The 20,090-nt window shown below is 38.8% G+C and overlaps 1 protein-coding gene across 11 annotated transcripts in view; it reads left to right on the top strand.

Annotated features, from left to right (window-relative positions):
* The window catches only part of BRAF (B-Raf proto-oncogene, serine/threonine kinase), a 208,322-nt gene that overhangs the window by 147,052 nt on the left and 41,180 nt on the right, over nt 1–20,090 (top strand). For 10 of the 11 annotated variants that reach the window (XR_009209599.1, XM_032761940.2, XM_032761945.2 and 7 more), the window contains 4 exons: nt 1,633–1,769; nt 3,708–3,825; nt 7,441–7,525; nt 8,435–8,611. Coding sequence is in view for 10 of the 11 variants with exons in the window: in XM_032761940.2 (XP_032617831.1) it covers nt 1,633–1,769; nt 3,708–3,825; nt 7,441–7,525; nt 8,435–8,611 (517 nt within the window). In the remaining variant the exon portion in view is untranslated. Of the gene's footprint in view, nt 1–1,632; nt 1,770–3,707; nt 3,826–7,440; nt 7,526–8,434; nt 8,612–16,100; nt 16,455–20,090 lie in introns of those variants that run through there. The other variant, XM_058427297.1, reaches the window with a different exon arrangement.

The raw sequence follows: 20,090 nt of genomic DNA, 5'->3' as shown, positions 1-20,090 counted from the left end.
GCTACTTGGGAGGCTGAGGCTGGAGAATTGCTTGAACCCAGGAGGCGGAGGTTGCAGTGAGCCAAGATCACACCATTGTACTCCAGCCTGGGTGACAGAGCGAGACTCCATCTCAAAAAAACAAACAAACAAACAAACAAAAAACTTAAGTAAAAATTGGGACAGATGTCTTTCTATAAATATTTTTAAAGATTTGTATTTCTGACTCTTGCTAGTTAGTATCTGTTATATATTCTGAATGTAGTAATGGTGCTTTAGATTTTTGCTCTCTCAGCCCTGCTGTTTCTCAGAAAATCCATAGAATGGGATGGAAGTCATACAGTAGTGAGTAATACAACTAAATTAAGTGATACAATAAAACTACTTAGTAGATCACAACCGTGAAGCCTAGTCAAGTAGTTGAGGCTTTATAATGTTGAAAATTATTAATGGAAGGTAGAAAATGGATTGTGCTCTACTTAATAGACATTCTGGATACCATTTTAGTTTAGAAAATTGCATATGAGATCATGAAAATTCTACGTGGTGATATAATATGATGTAATAATGGTAAACATTTTCTACAGATTAAACATTTAAATGTGGTTATTGGTATCCTTGTTATCTCAAAGATAGTGGCTCTTTTTTTCCTTAAGACTATCAGTCATTTTTTTAAAAAGAATCTATTTTCTTGAGGTCATTTTGTTCTGTATATAGAACTATTATCTGGACATCTGAGTTCTGCTCAGCCGTATTCAGGCCCCAGTAAGATTCACTGCCCTGAACCCTTCTGAACCAGGTGCTCCTGTACCCTTAACTCAGGATGTTTGCCATGAGAAAGATGTGCAACCCTACCAACAGAGATCACTTCCAGAGAGTATACTCCTCAGGCTCACTTGACCTATAGAATATTTGTATTTATAGTAACTTGTCTAAGAGGCCATAGCGCTTACTTACAAAGCTCTCACTTACAAAGGCAGAGATTTTTCAGAAGGTCTTGAGAAATATGCCTGGCTTTATTTACACTAACTTTGTTTTGTAGGTAACAAATAATGTTTGTTTAATAATGGAAGCCTCCAGGAACCAATGATACTGACCAATATCTCTTAAATAGTAGAGCATGTAGTTTAGGATTATATTTGAGTTTAGTGATTAATATGAATAAGTCAGATATTTTCAACATTATGGCCATTATTAGAAAATGTTTCCATTTGGGGGTTTCCTTTTTTTTAATATTGATTGGCTGTTGAGGTAATATTAAATAATTAATTTAAAGTGTATTTGTTATATAGGCTTTTACATTGATTTTGCTTTTTGATTTTTTCATCAAAGAAACAGAAACTTGGGAGTATTTTTAATATTTCTGTCTTGTTTTAGAGAGATTGTTTTTCTCCTAGATTTTGCACCAGTAAATAAAGTTTGTGTCTATCATCAGATATCTTAAACGTCATTAAATTGGCCAGAAAACTAAAAGAAATTATAGTTGTAATCACCAAATGAGGCCCCTTTTTGGCCCATCCTTTCCAAAAGGTCTATGTTTAAACATGCACTACGTTTTAAAATTAAGTCTAAATATCCCCCAGCCCTCTACCCCTGATAAATTAACATACTTGCTCCTCCTTAATGTATACATTTTTCTTTTCACTAATTTAGGATCAACCACAGGTTTGTCTGCCACCCCCCCTGCCTCATTACCTGGCTCACTAACTAACGTGAAAGCCTTACAGAAATCTCCAGGACCTCAGCGAGAAAGGAAGTCCTCTTCATCCTCAGAAGATAGGAATCGAATGGTAAGAGTATATGATATCTTTTTTTCTCTGAGTTCTTTCTTCTCAGAAGTCACAGCCAAATGTAATATTATCCTTTAGATATATTATGTCCATATGTGACACAGAGTTCCCATACTTAAATAAATTTAAGAGCTGATAGTTTTTTGCTTAAAGCATATTTCTATAGCACTGCTTTTTGCTGTCATCTGTAATATAATTTAGTAAAAGGCAGTTTTGGAAGAGTAACAGTATTCTGTTTCTAAAGTAAGGAAAAAGAGAGAAAGCTAGTATTAGAAGGTATGAAAAGGCTGGTCCAGAATTCAGATATCTACTAAGGACATTCTTCCCTATTTAAAAAATCAACTTTCTTCTGCAAAATGAATCCACCATGGCACATGTATACCTATGTAACAAACCTGCACATTCTGCACATGTATCCCAGAACTTAAAATAAAATTTAAAAATAAAATTAAAAACGAATACTTTTTAGCCATAGTGTTGCTACTAATTGTTGAATAAGTGGATCTTTTATCCTACTAAAGTAATTTTATATGTTGATTTTTTTTTTTAGAAAAACTGAATTAGATAAGATACATGAAGAAATTTAGCACTGATTGTAAAAGACTACATAGATGAATTGTCAGTAGCTACCATAGGTTAACTTAAATTTTTTGTGATTTAGAGCCAAAACTGTTCACAAATATAGTGCACTTATCTTGCTCCTTAAAGTCTTCCAGATGATAAAAACATTTTACTTATTTCAGTAATATACATTCCTGCTCATACCCCATAAATAATTTATATTTTTTAATAAATTGTTTCCATCCTAACCATCCTTCTGAGTAAGCTGTCACAAGGACAGAAAACCAAACACCACATGTTCTCATTCATAGATGGGAATTGAAGAGTGAGAACACTTGGACACAGTGCGGGGAACATCACCCACTGGGGCCTGTCATGGGGTAGGGGGAGGGGAGAGGGATAACATTAAGAGAAATACCTAACACAAATGATGAGTTAATGGGTGCAGCACACCAACGTGGCACATGTATACATAAGTAACAAACCTGCACGTTGTGCACATGTACCCTAGAACTTAAAGTATAATAAAATAAAAAATAAAAATAAATAAATTGTTTCCATCCTAATACTGACTTCAGTCTTTTTTTTTTTATTTTTTATTATACTTTAGGTTTTAGGGTACATGTGCACAATGTGCAGGTTTGTTATATATGTATCCATGTGCCATGTTGATTTCCTGCACCCATTAACTCGTCATTTAGCATTAGGTATATCTCCTAATGCTGTCCCTCCCCGCTCCCCCAACCCCACAACAGTCCCCGGAGTGTGATGTTCCCCTTCCTGTGTCCATGAGTTCTCATTGTTCAATTCCCACCTATGAGTGAGAACATGCGGTGTTTGGTATTTTGTCGTTGCGATAGTTTACAGAGAATGATGTTTTCCAGTTTCATCCATGTCCCTACAAAGGACATGAACTCATCATTTTTTATGGCTGCATAGTATTCCATGGTGTGTATATGCCACATTTTCTTAATCCAGTCTATCGTTGTTGGACATTTGGGTTGGTTCCAACTCTTTGCTATTGTGAATAGTGCCGCAATAAACATACGTGTGCATGTGTCTTTATAGCAGCATGATTTATAGTCCTTTGGGTATATACCCAGTAATGGGATGGCTGGGTCAAATGGTATTTCTAGCTCTAGATCCCTGAGGAATCGCCACACTGACTTCCACAATGGTTGAACTAGTTTACAGTCCCATAAATTTAAGTTTTGTATTTTAAGAGTCATACTTTTAACTACTATTCCTCCAGAGAATTTTTCTTAAGGAAATCTCTTCCTATATCCCTCTCAGGCATAAGATAATGTACTTAGGGTGAAACATAAGATTTTCTTTTTCAGTTTGGTTTGACTTGACTTTTGTACTATTTTTATCAAGAAAACACTTGGTAGACGGGACTCAAGTGATGATTGGGAGATTCCTGATGGGCAGATTACAGTGGGACAAAGAATTGGATCTGGATCATTTGGAACAGTCTACAAGGGAAAGTGGCATGGTAAGTATGTAATGTGGTGACATTGTGACAAGTCATAATAGGGTATGTTTAACAACTTTTATTTTGTAAAAAATATCATCAAAGAAAATATTCACTATTTGCATCAATAAACTGTTTTGATTAGTTTCAGGACTCCTCCAAAAGTTTGTAACAAAAATTATGGGAAATAAAAACTGTTCACAGCAATCGGGACTCCTACCATTTTATAACAGTACTAATTTTTAAAGGGGAATTCCTCCAGGTTAACTAGCCCTCAAAAGGATTTTTTTTTCTTTTAGAGTCTTTCAGCTGATAATTTTATTTGTATTATAAGTCACAATGTTCTTAATGGCTGGGCGCAGTGGCTTACGCCTGTAATCCCAGTACTTTGGGAGGCTGAGGCTGATAGATCACGAGGTCAGGAGATCAAGACCGTACTGGCCAACATGGTGAAACCCCATCTCTACTAAAAATACAAGAATTAGCTGGGTGTGGAAGCACGTGCTTGTAGTCCCAGCTACTCGGGAGGCTGAGGCAGGAGAATCGCTTGAACCCAGGAGGCGGAGGTTGCAGCGAGCTGAGATCTCTCCACTGTACTCCAGCTTGGTGACAATGAGACTCCGTCTCAAAAAAAAAAATTAAGAAAGAAATATAAGTGGCCAGTAAACATATACAAAATGTTCAACCTCACTAGTTATCAAATAATTGCAAATTCAAAAAAATAGAAATCATTATTTGCCTCTTAGTTGGACAAAATCTTTTTAAATTGGATTATATTAGGAGTAGTGGATGTATTTTCATCAAAGGTTTAATATTAATGAAAATGAACATGTATCCAACTAATAAAGAATTGGATAGCCGGGCGCGGTGGCTCACGCTTGTAATCCCAGCACTTTGGGAGGCCGAGGCGGGCAGATCACGAGGTCAGGAGATCGAGACCACGGTGAAACCCCGTCTCTATTAAAAATACAAAAAAGTTAGCCGGGTGTGGTGGCGGGCGCCTATAGTCCCAGCTACTCGGAAAGGCTGAGGCAGGAGAATGGCGTGAACCCAGGAGGCGGAGCTTGCAGTGAGCCGAGATTGCGCCACTGCACTCCAGCCTGGGTGACAGGGCGAGACTCTGTCTCAAAAAAAAAAAAAAAAAAAAAAGAATTGGATAAATTTATACCTTCATATGTGATTATATAGAAGTTAAAATAGCATGGTAGAGGTACATTTATTGATATAGAAAGGTGTCTTTGGTATATGAAATTTTTCAAAGCAGTATGTATAAGATACCATATTATGGAGCTCATAGAAATATATAACAGTTTTTTATGTGACGGTATTCTAGGCCAGGCACAGTGGCTCATGCCTGTAATCCCAGCACTTTGGGAGGCCGAGGCAGGTGGATCACCCAAGGTCAGGAGTTCGAGACCAGCCTGGCCAACATGATGAAACCTCATCTCTACTAAAAATACAAAAAATTAGCCCAGCTTTGTGGTGGGCGCCTGTAATCTCAGCTACTCAGGAGGCTGAGGCAGGAGAATTGCTTGAACCTAGGAGGTGGAGGTTGCAGTGAGCTGAGATCCCACCATTGCACTCCAGCCTGGATAACAGAGCAGCAAGACTCTGTCTGAAAAAAAAAAAAAAAAGACTGTATTTTAGTATGTATCTCCTTAAGCTATCTTTTCACAGGTGTTCATAAATATTCACACTACATTCGTGTAAAAGCCTAATAACATATAATGTCACTTTTGAGTGACATAATTAAGGGAATTTTTTTATACCTTCAAAATGTCTTTAAACTTTTTTTAAGTGCTGTGCAGTATTTTATGATACAAACAATAGAATAAGCACTGTATTACTTTGATAATTGAGAAAAATCAATGTTGATTTAACTTATTAAAATATACATACAGGTTGAATATCTATTTATTTATTTTTGTTTGTTTTGTTTTGAGACAAGGTCTCACTCTGTCGCCCAGGCTGGAGTGCGGTGGCGCAATCTCAGCTCACTACAACCTCTGCCTCCCAGATTCAAGCAATTCTCCTACCTCAGCCTCCTGAGTAGCTAGGATTACAGGCGCGTACCACCACCCCTGGCTAATTTTTGTATTTTGAGTAGAGACGAGGTTTCGCCGTGTTGGCCAGGCTGTTCTCAAACTCCTGACCTCAGGTGAGCCACCCACCTTGGCCTTCCAAAGTGCTGGGATTACAGGTGTGAGCCAGCGCACCTGGCCAGGTTGGGTATCTTTAATCCAAAATCCAAAACCCGAAATGCTCCAAAATCCAAAACTTTCTGAGCACTGACATGATGCTCAAAGGAAATGCTTATTGGAGGATTTCAGATGTTTGGATTAGGGATGCTAAACTGGTAAGTATAATCAAAATATTCCAAAATCAGAAAAAAATTGAAATTTGAGACACTTCTGGTCCCAGGCATTTTGGATAAGGGATACTCAGCCTGTGTATAAAAGTGCACATAAATTAGCCAGGCATAGTGGCATGTGTCTGTACTCCCAGCTATTGAGGAGGCTGAGGTGGGAGAATGGCTTCAGCCCAGGAGTTCAAGGCTGCAGTGAGCCATGATCACACCACTGCACTCCATCCAGCCTAGGTGACAGAGCAAGACTCTGTCTCTAAAAAAATTAAATAAACAGATCATTACTAGCACTCTAGAAACACCCTCTCATGTCCTCTTCTAGCCAATCACCTCTCTCCCAAGGGTAACCACCATTGTGATCACAACAGGAAGTGCATAGTGTGTACTCTTTTGTGTTGGCCCTTTCACTCAACATTGTTTATAAGATTCATCTATGTTGTTGTGTGAAGTTGGAGGTCATTCATTCTCTTTATAGTATTTCGTTGTGTGACTATAACATGATTTCTTCTTTCACCTATTGCAATTGGATCATTTCCAGTTTGGGGCTTTGATTAATGCTGGTGCTGTAAAGATTTTTAGTGTATGTCTTTTGGTGAACATGTAACCATTGCTGGGTATATACCTAGGACAAAATTGTGAGACCGCAGGGTATGCATATAAGTTTTAGTAATGCTGCCAACAGTGTTAAAAAGTAGTTGTACCAATTTAAACACCTACTGGCAGTGTTGAAGTTACAGCTGTTTCACATAAAGTTTTTTTTAATTTTAGTGACAATTTTAGTCATTTTCCTAATCAAAAGTATCATAAGTAATCCATAAATTTGAAAAGAATGTTAACTACTCTGATAAAAATGTTTTATAGTTTCCTACTTTTAAGCAAAATTCCATAGGGCCTGTTCATTGTAGTTTCAACATTACTTGCAGTTTCAGTTAGTAAATAAATATTAAGCCTGGTAAGTATAATTTAATATTGTCAAATAATTTGGAAAATACCATGGGTACTTAATTGATTTTACCAAATTTCCATGGAACAAACAAGGTTGGCTGTTTTTTGGATTGATATTTTGAAATACTAGTACAGGAATATCATTGTTAGTTGAGTTTTTAGCCTTAGAAAACAAATGGAGTTTAGATAGCTAAAGTATAATTTATTTGTGATTTAATAATGGTATGGAATTAGGGCTATGATAATTAGTGAAAACACCCAAGAATGTTTTATACTTTTAAATTTTAAAAATTGAAATGACACTTGGAATAACAATTGCCTTTTAGGTGATGTGGCAGTGAAAATGTTGAATGTAACAGCACCTACACCTCAGCAGTTACAAGCCTTCAAAAATGAAGTAGGAGTACTCAGGTGAGCTTGTGTGAATTACTCTTTTCCAGAGAAAGAAGTTATTTTTATTAGCCCCTGGTTCCCAGTGGTAGCGACTATTAGCTTTACAGATTTACTCAAAATGGATAAATATGTAGAAACAGAGTATGTCTGAGTATATTTTTGTCTTTAACCACATTCTTTTAAGTAGTATGCAATGTTATATGGTATGGCTGATAGAATACTTAATCCTAGACTGAATTAATGGAAGTATAGTATTCTGATAATATAAAGTAATAGTTCTACTTATGAAAAGAATACGCTCCAATTTTAAGCTTATCAGAATACATTTAGAGATGGTATTTAGTCCTGGGCTCTGGAATTTTAGAAACATTGACAAACTAGAATATGTCTAGCGAGAACCACCTAAATAGGGAAGATTCCAGATTCCAGAGGTGTACCAGGGGAAAATAATCAACAGAACTGAGGATATTTAGTTCACAGAAGGCTGTTATGTTCAAGAGAGTGCACAGTTATTACAGAGTGCGGAAAAAAAAGTTATTCCAGAGAGCAGACCAGGGAAGCAAGCCAGAGGTGAAAGTTGTAGGAAAATGATTTTGTCTCAACACTTGGAAACTTTATAATACCAGAACTACTTAAATAAAGATGTGAGAGGCAGCTACAACTGAATGATGAACTTCCCATAGTTGAAGATATTTAAGCAACCTCTAGTTGCCTGTCAGATATATTTAAAAAGATATCTCTGCATAAGGTAGGAGGTTAGACTTGGCAATTCCCAGTCTCTTCTAAATGTATCCTTTTGTTGCCTTTTTTAAAAAACAGCTTTTTCTGACAACATTTTACCGATAGATAGACTACTTTGGTTCTCTTTTGTAAGAATTGCTAAAGTTTGTCGACATTTAATATTTACTGTCACATTTCTTTGTACAGGAAAACACGACATGTGAATATCCTACTCTTCATGGGCTATTCCACAAAGCCACAACTGGCTATTGTTACCCAGTGGTGTGAGGGCTCCAGCTTGTATCACCATCTCCATATCATTGAGACCAAATTTGAGATGATCAAACTTATAGATATTGCACGACAGACTGCACAGGGCATGGAGTAAGTTCCATTCTGTTAAATGTCTTGGAAATTATTTTTGAAGACCATTAAGGATGTTTTAAAGGTTTTGGCTGCTATTCTTTCGGATTGCATTTTAAATTACTGTCCGGGAACATAAGGATGCTAACTAATGGCTAGTAAATAATATGATACTAAAAAATAAATGTCTCTGTCTAGTGCAGCCTTCAGAACATATATCAAGTATTTGATAATAAATACATGACTGCAAACTTAGGCTTAGCACTCAGTGATTGAGCCAAGCAAGAGAGGTTCAGAAGATAGAAACAGCAAAAACCTACTAAAAAGTTGTTAGCAGTTGTTGAAGTAAACGGAATGGTTGTTAGTTACTTTTTCAAATCAGTTTGAGTGCCCATATTTTTGGTTGCAAAATGGTCAGTTAATAAAGTTAAAGTGAAAAATCTGCATTCTGACCCTTTTTGAGGATTTCAAAATGAATTCATATCTGTTGAATTTTGCTATGCAATTTAAGGAGTTATTTTATAAAGTTTACCATAAGCTAATATGGGGAACTGACTTTGAAGGATAAATTTTAAATTTTGTATGCAACTCTTAAGTGCAAATGAATAGGTAAATTAAAAGGTAAAATTAAATAAATTTTGAAAGCACTTAGGTGAAAATTATAAACTCAGTAAAATATAAATTTGAAAGCTCTGTGAGAAGTTTAAAAATAGTTATGATCTTAATTATTTTGTTTTTTACAAATTGCTTTCACTTACATAGATTATTATGTCATTTAATCTTTATAATGTTATGAAGGAGATCTTTTTTCTTTTTACAGATAAGGAAATTGAGGCTTTTAAGTTCCTTGTCTAAGGGCACACATTTAATAAGTGGCACCAAAGGTGTTTAACTCAGGATTTCTGACTCCCAATCCAGTATTCTTTCCCCATAACCACTATGCTACTTTTACATTATAAAATTAGAATGAAAGAGTAAAAGGGTATATATGTACTAACACCTACAACCCTAACTGAGTATTACTCCTAGCAAGTAAGTGTAGAGCCAAGACTCAAAACCACATCTGGCTCTTAGATCTTCCAACTATACCACCTTCTCTTTCTCAAAACTAGGCAATATATCTATAATTTAGATTGTTTACAAGCCTATATTCGGCCAAAATACTTATTACAGCAAATTATTACTTTATTCAGTAACACTCCCACATACCGCTAGACTTGAAACAATCTCAACCTTTCAGATAAGTTAGAATCTCTGAATCTGTTTGAATCTAAAGCCTTTTAAAGAATTAAAATCTTGGCCAGGCACAGTGGCTCACACCTGTAATCCCAGAACTATGGGAGGCTGAGGCAGGTGGATCACCTGAGGTCAGGAGTTCAAGACCAGCCTGACCAACATGGAGAAACCCCGTCTCTACTAAAAATACAAAATGAGCCAGGCACAAGCCTGTAATCCCAGCTACTTGGGAGGCTAAGGCAGGAGAATCACTTGAACCTGGGAGGCGGAGGTTGCAGTGGGCCGAGATCATACCATTGCACTTCAGCCTGGGCAACAAGAGCGAAATTCCATCTCAGAAAAAAAAAAAAAAAAAAATTGAAATTTTGTGAAGAGTAAACCATGGCAAAAATTGTGAACATTCAGTGAAAAACAAAGCTTATTCTCTTCCCACACCACTAGTCTCTTTGCAGTTTCTTCAGCAGGCCAAGCGTCTTCCTTCTTTAGGACCTTTATGTTTGTTATATTCTCTTTAGGATACACATGCCGCAAATATCCTTGTGTCTCTGTTCATATGTCCCCTTTTAATAGAAACCCTTGCTCACCTTATATAACTAACATGTCCCCACATCACTCTGTCACTCACTATACCCATAGGCTTGATTTTCTTTATAATGCACAACTCCATCTGACTTGTTTGTTGTCTTTTATCCCCACTAGAATGCAGGCTGTATGAGAGCAGGGGCTTTTTTTCATTATTTTATGCCTATGCCTAGAATGAGACCTAGCATACTCAGTACATAACTGTTAAATGAAAATGATTACACACAACTGCATATTATTGACAGATTTACCTTTCAGAAGAAAGAGATGCCAAATCCTTCTCACATCACAACCGAGAAATGTGGCTGGGCATGTTGGCTCACACCTGTAATCCCAGCACTTTAGAAGGCCAAGGTGGGAGGATTGCTTGAGCCTAAGAGTTCAAGACCAGCCAGGAAACATAGGGAGACCCTTGTCTCTGTAAAAAATAAAAAATTTAGCCAGGTGTGGTGGCACGCGCCTGTAGTCCTAGCTACTCAGTAGGCTGAGGTGGGAGGATCACTTGAGCCCAGGAGTGTGAGGATGCAAGGAGTCATGATTGTGCCACTGCATCCAGCCTGGGTAACAGAGTGAGACCCTGTCCCAAAACAAACAGGCTGGGTGTAGTGGTAGATGGCTGTAAACCCAACACTTTGGGAGGCCGAGGTGGGTGGATTAAGACAAGAAGTGACAGTAAAGAAGAACATTATCAAATTGGAATAGTGCTACAGTCTGAAGAACAGTCAGTGAAGAGGTGATATATTTTCAGAATATCACTTTACAGTTTGGGATTATCAGTGTAAACTTTAGTCATCTACTCTGAAACACTTTGGTTATGTTTTTAAATAGATCTCACCGTTTAACATGATGCAATGAGTGTACAATAGTATGAACATAGATCATTCCATTCAGTTTATCCTAGATTTTAGCAACTGAAAAGTATTAATTCCAAGTTTTAAGCCCTCCAGCAGAGCATACTTTCTAGTACCAGTTTAAAATTAACCAAGGAGGATATAGTTTCTTTTCTCTTTTTGTTTTATCTTGTAAGATGATAACATACAACTGGTTAAATGTACCAACACATCTTCAGTTTCTGAAGGATTTGGCAGGTTGAAACTCCTCTTATTAACAGGGCTATGTGAGTTTCAGATTAAGGTGACAGATTTTTGCTCCTTCCTGGAACTCCACTAAAACTATAATAAAGGAATTTTTTTTAAAGCATGGACACAACAGAGAGGAATGAGACAATATCAGCAACATTTTGAAAGCTGGCTGGAAAGCAGGTGGAGAAGTGATCATGGACTTAGACCCCAAAAGGCTAAATGATCAGTCGGCAGTGGGGAAATGAAAGCCAACCTGGTTTATACCATAGAATCCTCAATTCTCAGGAATTGGCAATATCAGCTATCTCGGGATGAAAGAGTTAAAATGAAAGGCCTGTTTGAAAAGCTGTTACTTCTCTAAATCTGTTCTCTTACTCACCAGGTAACTGCTCCATCCCTATCCTAGCAGTAGACTGGAAGTTTCTTCTCTAGAGAGGGGAAAATAAATATCTCTGGACTGGGAGACCCTAATCTATGTCTAGGACATGGATATCTTTCCCAAAACATGGGGATTTGATGACTGTGTGCTTACTAAATGATGAAGGGAGATTTCCCCAGCCCTCTCTTTTTATTTGATTCCCAACATGCTAGTAGCCAAACCTTACTCTTCCTGCAGGAGATTCGAAGAGTCTTGGATGAATTTTACCAGCTCAAGAGGAAAGACCCAAAGAAAGTGATGTCAGGGATTCCACCTAGATTACTGTATAGTTCAAAAATAGCAAGCCCATCTGTATGTTCAAAGCCTCCAGGCAGCTTGTAAGTCCCTCACTTAGTCTAAGTAAGGGTATTGCTGGATGACTAGACATTGGTGGGGAAGTCTTATGCAAATAAGAGAGACTAAAATAGGCACTGGGAGAAACACATACAATGCAAGATTATCTCTCCCCTTCCTCACCCCACCTCCAAAAAACCTATCAGTTTTCTCAGAGGGAGAAAAGATAACTTTATGTCCATTAAACAGGAACAGAGGTTTTCTAAGGAACGTTCATATAACAGCAGCAACAAAATGCTAAAATGTTGATATTTACAGTACACTGGAAATTGTGTCCTTTGCAATTATTTAAAAGTAACTTTTAAATGTTAATTTAAAAGGAGTTACATACTTTCTCAGAATTCTTTTAAGGGGTGTTCAGCAAAAAAAGTTTAAAAACTATTATGTTAAACACTATATGGTTTAATATTAAATTTCTATATATGCAACATAATTCAGAAGGGACACTTAGTTAAATTTTTTTACAAACCAAGTTACATAAAATATGTATAATTAATTGGAACACATAACCAGATTGCATCAGTGAGTCTTGAAGTGGGTATACCTGTTTTCTTCTCTAGTGTCAATGACTAAAGCACACTATTTTCACTACTTTTTTTTTATTTTGAGACAGAGTCTCACTCCTCTGTCACCCAGGCTAGACAGGCTAGAGTGCAGCGACACTCTCTCAGCTCGCTTCAACCTCTGCCTCAAGTGATCCTCCCACCTCGGTCTCCCTAGTAGCTGGGACTACAAGGGCGCACCGTCACACCCGGCTCATGTTTTTGTATTTTCTGTAGAGACGGAGTTTTGCCATGTCACCCAGGCTGGTCTCAAACTCCTGGGCTCAAGCGAGCCACTGCCTCCGCCTCCCACAGTGCTGGGACTACAGATGTAAGCCACCAGGCCTGGCCTATTTCCAGTACATTTGATTGAACGTTGTTGTTGTTGTTGTTGTCGTTGTTGTTGTTGTTGTTGTTGTTGTAGTAAAACAATCTGTTCTAAGGTATCAGGCTGACAGATGTTAGAACAAACAGGATGGTCCTAGGGATCATGAACTGGTTCTTCAAATCCTAACTGTTGCTGCTGATTTTGTAACAGATTTTAACGTATCTTTTGACTTCTGGTCACTCATTTCAGCCTCGTGTTTTGTTCTCTGTTTTAATTTCCCCCTATCTATTCCCATGGATCAAATGACACAGATGGAATTCTTTACATACCTAATTTTTCCTCCCTATTTCCAATACTGTTCATCTTGAATGCCAACCATAGTTTCCTCCTGAGGGCTTTGTTTTGGAATTATCTCCAGAAGTTATTCCCTGTTAGAAGCCTGCTTGGATAATTAATATTGCTTCTTAGCTCCCTCCAGCTCTCTTTCCTTCCATCCCCTGGCTCTACCCTGAGCACAGATGATAATTCTGTGACCATCACAGCCATCATCTTACTATGCCTCCTTTCAACTCTTCATGTCTATATCCTCTTCCCTGACCAACATCATCTCACAAAGGACTGACAAAGCTAGATTCAGTCTATAGCTAGACAATGGGCTATAGGGTATTTAAATAGCCTCTTAATAAATGTACTTTTGCAAAGCCTTTATTTCAGAATAGGCTGCCCTATGTTGAAAGTGATCTTTTCTGACTGCTCACCAAAATTCATTTTAAAGTCTCTGGATATAAGCAGAATAGGAACAAATGGATTCATTTTATAAAGTGCTAGGGTTGCAGTTAACTCATAAGATAAAACCTTTAATAATTAGAAAAGTTAGTCTGGACACGGTGGCTCACACCTATAGTCCCAGCACTTTGTGAGGCCAAGGCAGGAGTATTGCCTGAGCCAAGGAGTTCAAGACCAGCCTGGGCAACGACAAAACCCCGTCTCTACAAAAAATACAAAAATTAGCTGGATGTGGTGGTGTGCACCTGTGTTCTCAACTACTCGGGAGGCTGAGGTGGGAGGATCTCTTGAGTCCGGGAAGCTGAGGCTGCAGTGAGCCATGATCGTGCCACTACACTCCGCCCTGGATGACAGAGCAAGACGCTGTCTCAAAAATAAATAAGAATAATTAGAAGAGTTGAATCATTAGGACTTTAAATGTGTCACCTTTATTGGATTACAGAATATAAGCAAAAAATGGGTAGGTAACATTTTTCCTATGTGGTTCTGTCTTCCATTTGTACCTCAGTGAAAAACTATTTCTGATTCCTAGGTTTACCTGAAAAGGAGCAGAGCTATTCTAATGGTAGATAATTATAAACTCACTCTGAGGAATCAGGGTTGGTAAAGTATGTTTTATCATCTTCTTTTTTGTTTTTTGGTTGTTGTTTTTTTTTTTTTTTGAGATGGAACCTCACTCTGTCACCTAGGCTGGAGTACAGTGGCACGACCTTGGCTCACTGAAACCTCCGCCTCCCAGGTTCGAGCAATTCTCCTGCCTCAGCCTCCTGAGTAACTGGGATTACAGGCACCCACCACCACGCCTGGCTAATTTTGTATTTTTAGTAAATGGGGTTTCACCATGATGGCTAGGCTGGTCTTGAACTCTTGACCTCAAGTGATCTGCCCGCCTTGGCCTCCCAAAGTGCTGGGATTACAGGCGTGAGTCACTGCACCTGGCCTGTTTTATCATCTTTTCACCTGCCAGTCATTGATTCATCCCAAAGACCCAGGTATCTTAAGAATACTGTTACTAAAGAAATTCCAGGAATGGTCAGTACATCGTGCCTTTTTTTTTTTTTTGCCAGCCTTATAATTTCAGTATAATATTTATGGTATGATTTTGAATTTAACTTTATCAGAAAATTAAGTATTAAATCACAGAGGCACATAGAAAAAGTTACAGCCTATCGATATATTTACAGAAGCATTATATTCTCAAAATAAAATGATTAAAAATAATTTGGAGATAAATCCTTACAATTTACTTTGTTTTAAACAATGATGAGCATGCCTCTTTTACTCATAAGCGAACCCAGTTGAAGATAGAAGGACTAATTAAAGCTGAAAAAATGGTGAGCATGTATAAGTGATTGATAATAATTCTAAGTGGCCAAAGAATAATTATTGTGAACATAATTTTCTGGTGGGTAAAAATAGTAATAGGGTGCTGATAATAATAATAATCAGAAAATGCAAGGTAAAACAAAAAGGTACCACTTTCCACCCACTGGAATTGACAAAATGCCTGAGTTCTGATAAGATCAAATGTTCATAGGATTAGAGGAATTGCTTCCTGGGACATTTCTGATGCAACCAACCACCTTAACGGCATTCTGGAAGTAGCTGTTAAAATAGAAAAATGCTTGTTCTAACCCCAAGAAATATCAGCTTTTGTTCCAAGTCATGTATACAGAAAGAGATGTATTATAGGAAACAATATAATAGTGAAAAATTGGTCTGGATGCAGTGGCTCATGCCTCTAATCCCAGCACTTTGGAAGACTAGGGTAATAGGATCACTTGAGGCCAGGAGTTTGAGACCAGCCTGGATGACACTATGCGACCCTGACTCTACGTGAAACTTAAAACATTATTTTAAGGACATTTTTTTAAAAAAAGAAAAACTTATTGAAAAATTGGAAACGTTCATCAGGAGAAGACTTGATAAATAACATATTGGCACTTACATGCAGTTGAATCGTATATAGTAGTTAAAAGTGGATTATATATGTATCAGCATAGAGCTTTAAAATATTAATGTTAAGTGAGAAAAGCAAGCTGCAGCATGAGACCACTTAAAAATTTTTAAGCAGAACATTTTTTACATTTGGGCTTTAAAAAGTGGTATATATGTATATATGTAAAAGTACTGAAATAAGGATTAGAAAGCAAAGATCAAGTAACATAGTGATTATCTCCAGGAATCAAGTACAAACTTTGAAAAAAGACTGGAGATGGCCGAGTGCAGTGGCTCATGCCTGTAATTCCTTCCAGCACCTTGGAAGGCCAAGGCAGGTGGATCACTTGAGGACAGGAGTTCAAGACCAGCCTGGCCAACATGGTAAAACACCATATCTACTAAAAATACAAAAAATTAGCTGGGCATGGTGGCAGGTGCCTGTAATCCCAATTACTTGGGAGACTGAGGCAACAGAATCGCTTGAACCTGGGAGGCGGAGGTTGCAGTGAGCCAAGATGGCACCACTGCACTCCAGCCTAGGTGACAGAGCGAGATTCTTTCTCAAAAAAAAAAAGACTGGAGGTATTTTAGTCCATTTTCTTTGCTATAACAGAATACCTGAGGCTGGGTAATTTATTCTTTTCTGCAAAAAGAAACTTATTTCTCATAGTCCTAGAGGCTGCGAAGTCCAAGGGCATTGGTGCTAACATCTGCTGGGCTTCTGGTGAGGGCTTTCCTACTGCATGGTAACATGGTGGAGAAGCAGAAGAGGGAGTGGGCACACACAAAAGGGGCAGAACACAAGGGACGACCTTGCTGTATAGCAACCCCCTTTCACAGTAACTGTAGAAGTCACTCCTGGCCAGGTGTGGTGGCTCATGCCTGTACTATTAGCATATTGGCAGGCTGAGGAGGGAGGAGGGAGGATTGCTTGATCCCAGGAGTTTGAGACCAGCCTGGGCAACATAGTAAGACCTCATCTCTACAAAAAAAAATTTTTTAATTAGCCAAGCATGGTAGCACACTCCTATAGCCCCAGATACTCTGGAGGCTGAGGCAGGAGGATCACTTGAGCCTAGGAGTTAGAGGCTACAGTGAGGCATGATTGAGTCCACTGCACTCCAACCTGGGTGACAAAGTGAGACCCTGACTCAAAGGAAAAAAGAAGTCAGTGACTCCTGCTTTCATGAGGGCATTCCTCATGACCCAGACCCAAATGCCTCTTAAAGGTCCCACCAACTCTCAACACCATTACACTGGGGCCAAGCCTCCACATGAGTTTTCTGGGGACGAACCATATTCAAACTGTAGCAGGAGGCAAATGTATAAAAGTTTTAGCGGGTCTGATTATGGTAAGAATATGAGTGACATTATCCTTTGCTACTGCAGTTTTTTAAAATTTCTAAATAAAACATGTTATGAGGAAATATGTAATCATTATAGGAAATTCAGAAAATGTAAACATAAATAAAAAGCACCAGTAATCCACCATCAGGAGATAACTGCCATTAATATTTTGATGTGTATTGTGTATCCTTTCAGAATGATGTGTTTTAATACTATACACAATGGTTTCTTGTTGTTTTAAATCATACTGGGTTTGCCTTTTTACTCTTAAATATCTCTACTGGTCAATAAATATTCTGATACCAGCTTTGCTACATACTGTTAACTCACTGTCTCCCCCTTTTCTTTATACCAACTATGTTCTGTGGGGTTTTTAAAAATATACTGTAATGTATTCAGCAATGATATGCACTTACTATGTGTCAGACATTCTGTGTACTTTATATACATTACCTCGTTTACTCCTCAACAACCCTGTGAGGTAGCAGCTTTTATCATATCCTTGTTTTATGGATGAAGAAACCTGGTTATGGAAGGGGCAAGTAACTTGCCCCAGGTACTTCAGCTCCAGGGTGTATTCCTTTAACTATTAAAGCATGTTGCTTCCCCAACTTATTCAGTCCCTTCGAAAACTTCAAGTACACTCTTAATGTTATAGGGCAGTTATACTTTCAGTTTCCTAGTTCATTCACTGTCCTCTTTTAGACACTGTCATACCTCCTCAAAACCTCATATCCTTAAGCCTCTAAAACCTCTTCTTCAAAAAGTCAGCGATGACATTGCTTGCCATCTCTTTAAGAAAGTTGGAAGTAGGCCGGGCGCGGTGGCTCACGCTTGTAATCCCATCACTTTGGGAGGCCGAGGCGGGCGGATCACGAGGTCAGGAGATCGAGACCACGGTGAAACCCCGTCTCTACTAAAAATACAAAAAATTAGCCGGGTGTGGTGGCGGGCGCCTGTAGTCCCAGCTACTTGGAGAGGCTGAGGCAGGAGAATGGCGTGAACCCGGGAGGCGAAGCTTGCAGTGAGCCGAGATTGCGCCACTGCACTCCAGCCTGGGTGACAGAGCGAGACTCCGTCTCAAAAAAAAAAAAAAAAGAAAGTTGGAAGTAACCATTATGACATCTACCCACCTGCCTGCATTCATACCAGGTTCTTCTGCCTTATCACTAGTAAAAGCCAATCCCTCCATTTGTACACTAGATTCCGTCCCCTTACTCCTACCCAGAGACATCTTTTGAGTAAATCTCTCATCTTGTTTATCATCATTTTTTCCTTTCCTACTGAATTTTCCTCTATTTTAAAACATCTTTTGACTGGGTGCGGTAGTTCATGCCTGTAATCCCAACACTTTGGGAAGCTGAGGTGGGTGGATTGCTTGAGCTCAGGAGTTCAGGATCAGCCTGAGCAACATAGTGGAACCCATCTCTACCAAAAAATACAAAAATTAGCCAGGCGTGGTGGTCTGTGCCTGTGGTCCCAGCTACTTGGGAGGCTGAGACAAGAGGATCTCTAGAGCCTGGGAAGATGAGGCTGCAGAGAGTCAAGATCACACCACTGCCTTCCAGCCTGGGTGACAGAGCAAGACTCTGTCTCAAAAATAAGTAAATAAATAAATCATCTTTCACCGAGTGCAGTAGTTCACGCCTGTAATCCCAGCCCTTTGGGAAGCTGAGGTGGGAAGATCACTTGAGCTCAGGAGTTGGAGACCAGCCTGGGTAACAGAGTGAGTCCTTGTCTCAAAAAAGTAAAATTTAAAAATAGGCCAGGTGTGGTGGCTCACGCTTGTAATCCAAGCACTTTAGGAGGCTGAGGCTGGTGGATCACTTGAGCACAGGAGTTCGAGACCACCCTAGGCAACATGGCAAAACCCTGTCTCTACAAAAAATACAAAAATTATCCAGATGTGGTGGTGTGTGTCTGTGGTCCCAGCTACTCAGGAGGCTGAGGTTGCAGTGAGCGGAGATTGCACCACTGCACTCCAGCCTGGGCGACAGAGTGAAACCCTGTCTCAAAAAAAAAATTAAAAAGTAACAATAATAATAAAACATCTTTATTAGGCACATTTGACAGAATGTTGACATTTGTGGAATCTGCGTGGAAGGTGTGTGTGTATTCTTTCCATTTTTCTGTATGTTTATTATTTTCATTAAAAAAAACTTGTGGGGTCCCTCCCTTAATCCTGCTTCCCTCTTCAGTTATTACCTCATTCCTCTTCTTCCTTCGACAGTAAAACTTCTCAAAAGACTTGTTGGTATTCACTGTCTAATTGCTCTCCTTCGTTTTTATCTTGGACCCCACTCAAACCAGGCTTTTGTCCCTGCTGCTCCAGGAAACATTTTTTTTTTTTCTTTTTCAAGGCAGAGTCTCACTCTGTCCCTCAGGCTGGAGTACAATGGCGTGATCTTGGCTCACTACAACCTCCGTCTCCAGGGTTCAAGTGATTCTCCTGCCTTAGTCTCCCAAGTAGCTGGGATTACAGGTGCACACCACCACACCCAGCTAATTTTTGTATGTTTAGTAGAGACAGGGTTTCACTATGTTGGCCAGGCTGGTCTGGAACTCCTGACCTCAAGTGGTCTGCCCATCTCGACATCCCAAAGTGCTGGGATTACAGGCATGATCCACTGTGCCTAGCCGGGAAACAGCGTCTTAATACGATAGTTACTGATGGCCTCCATGTTGCTAGATCCAGCAGTAAAATTCTCAGTCCACAGTTTATTTGACCTGTCAGAAACATCTGATACAGTTGATCACACACTTCTTCATGAAACAGGTTCTTAATCCCTTGTTTAATTGTGTTCTTAGTTTCTTGCTGCTCAGAAAGTGGTCTGAGTAGCATCTGTACCACCTGGGAGCCTTTTAGAAATGCTAAGTTTTAGAT

This window comes from Hylobates moloch, unplaced genomic scaffold (genome assembly GCF_009828535.3).
Source record: "Hylobates moloch isolate HMO894 unplaced genomic scaffold, HMol_V3 SCAFFOLD_1, whole genome shotgun sequence".
Lineage (NCBI taxonomy): Eukaryota > Metazoa > Chordata > Mammalia > Primates > Hylobatidae > Hylobates > Hylobates moloch.
The sequence above is the reverse complement of the archived record's forward strand: the minus strand, read 5'-3'. Positions and strand labels throughout refer to the sequence as shown.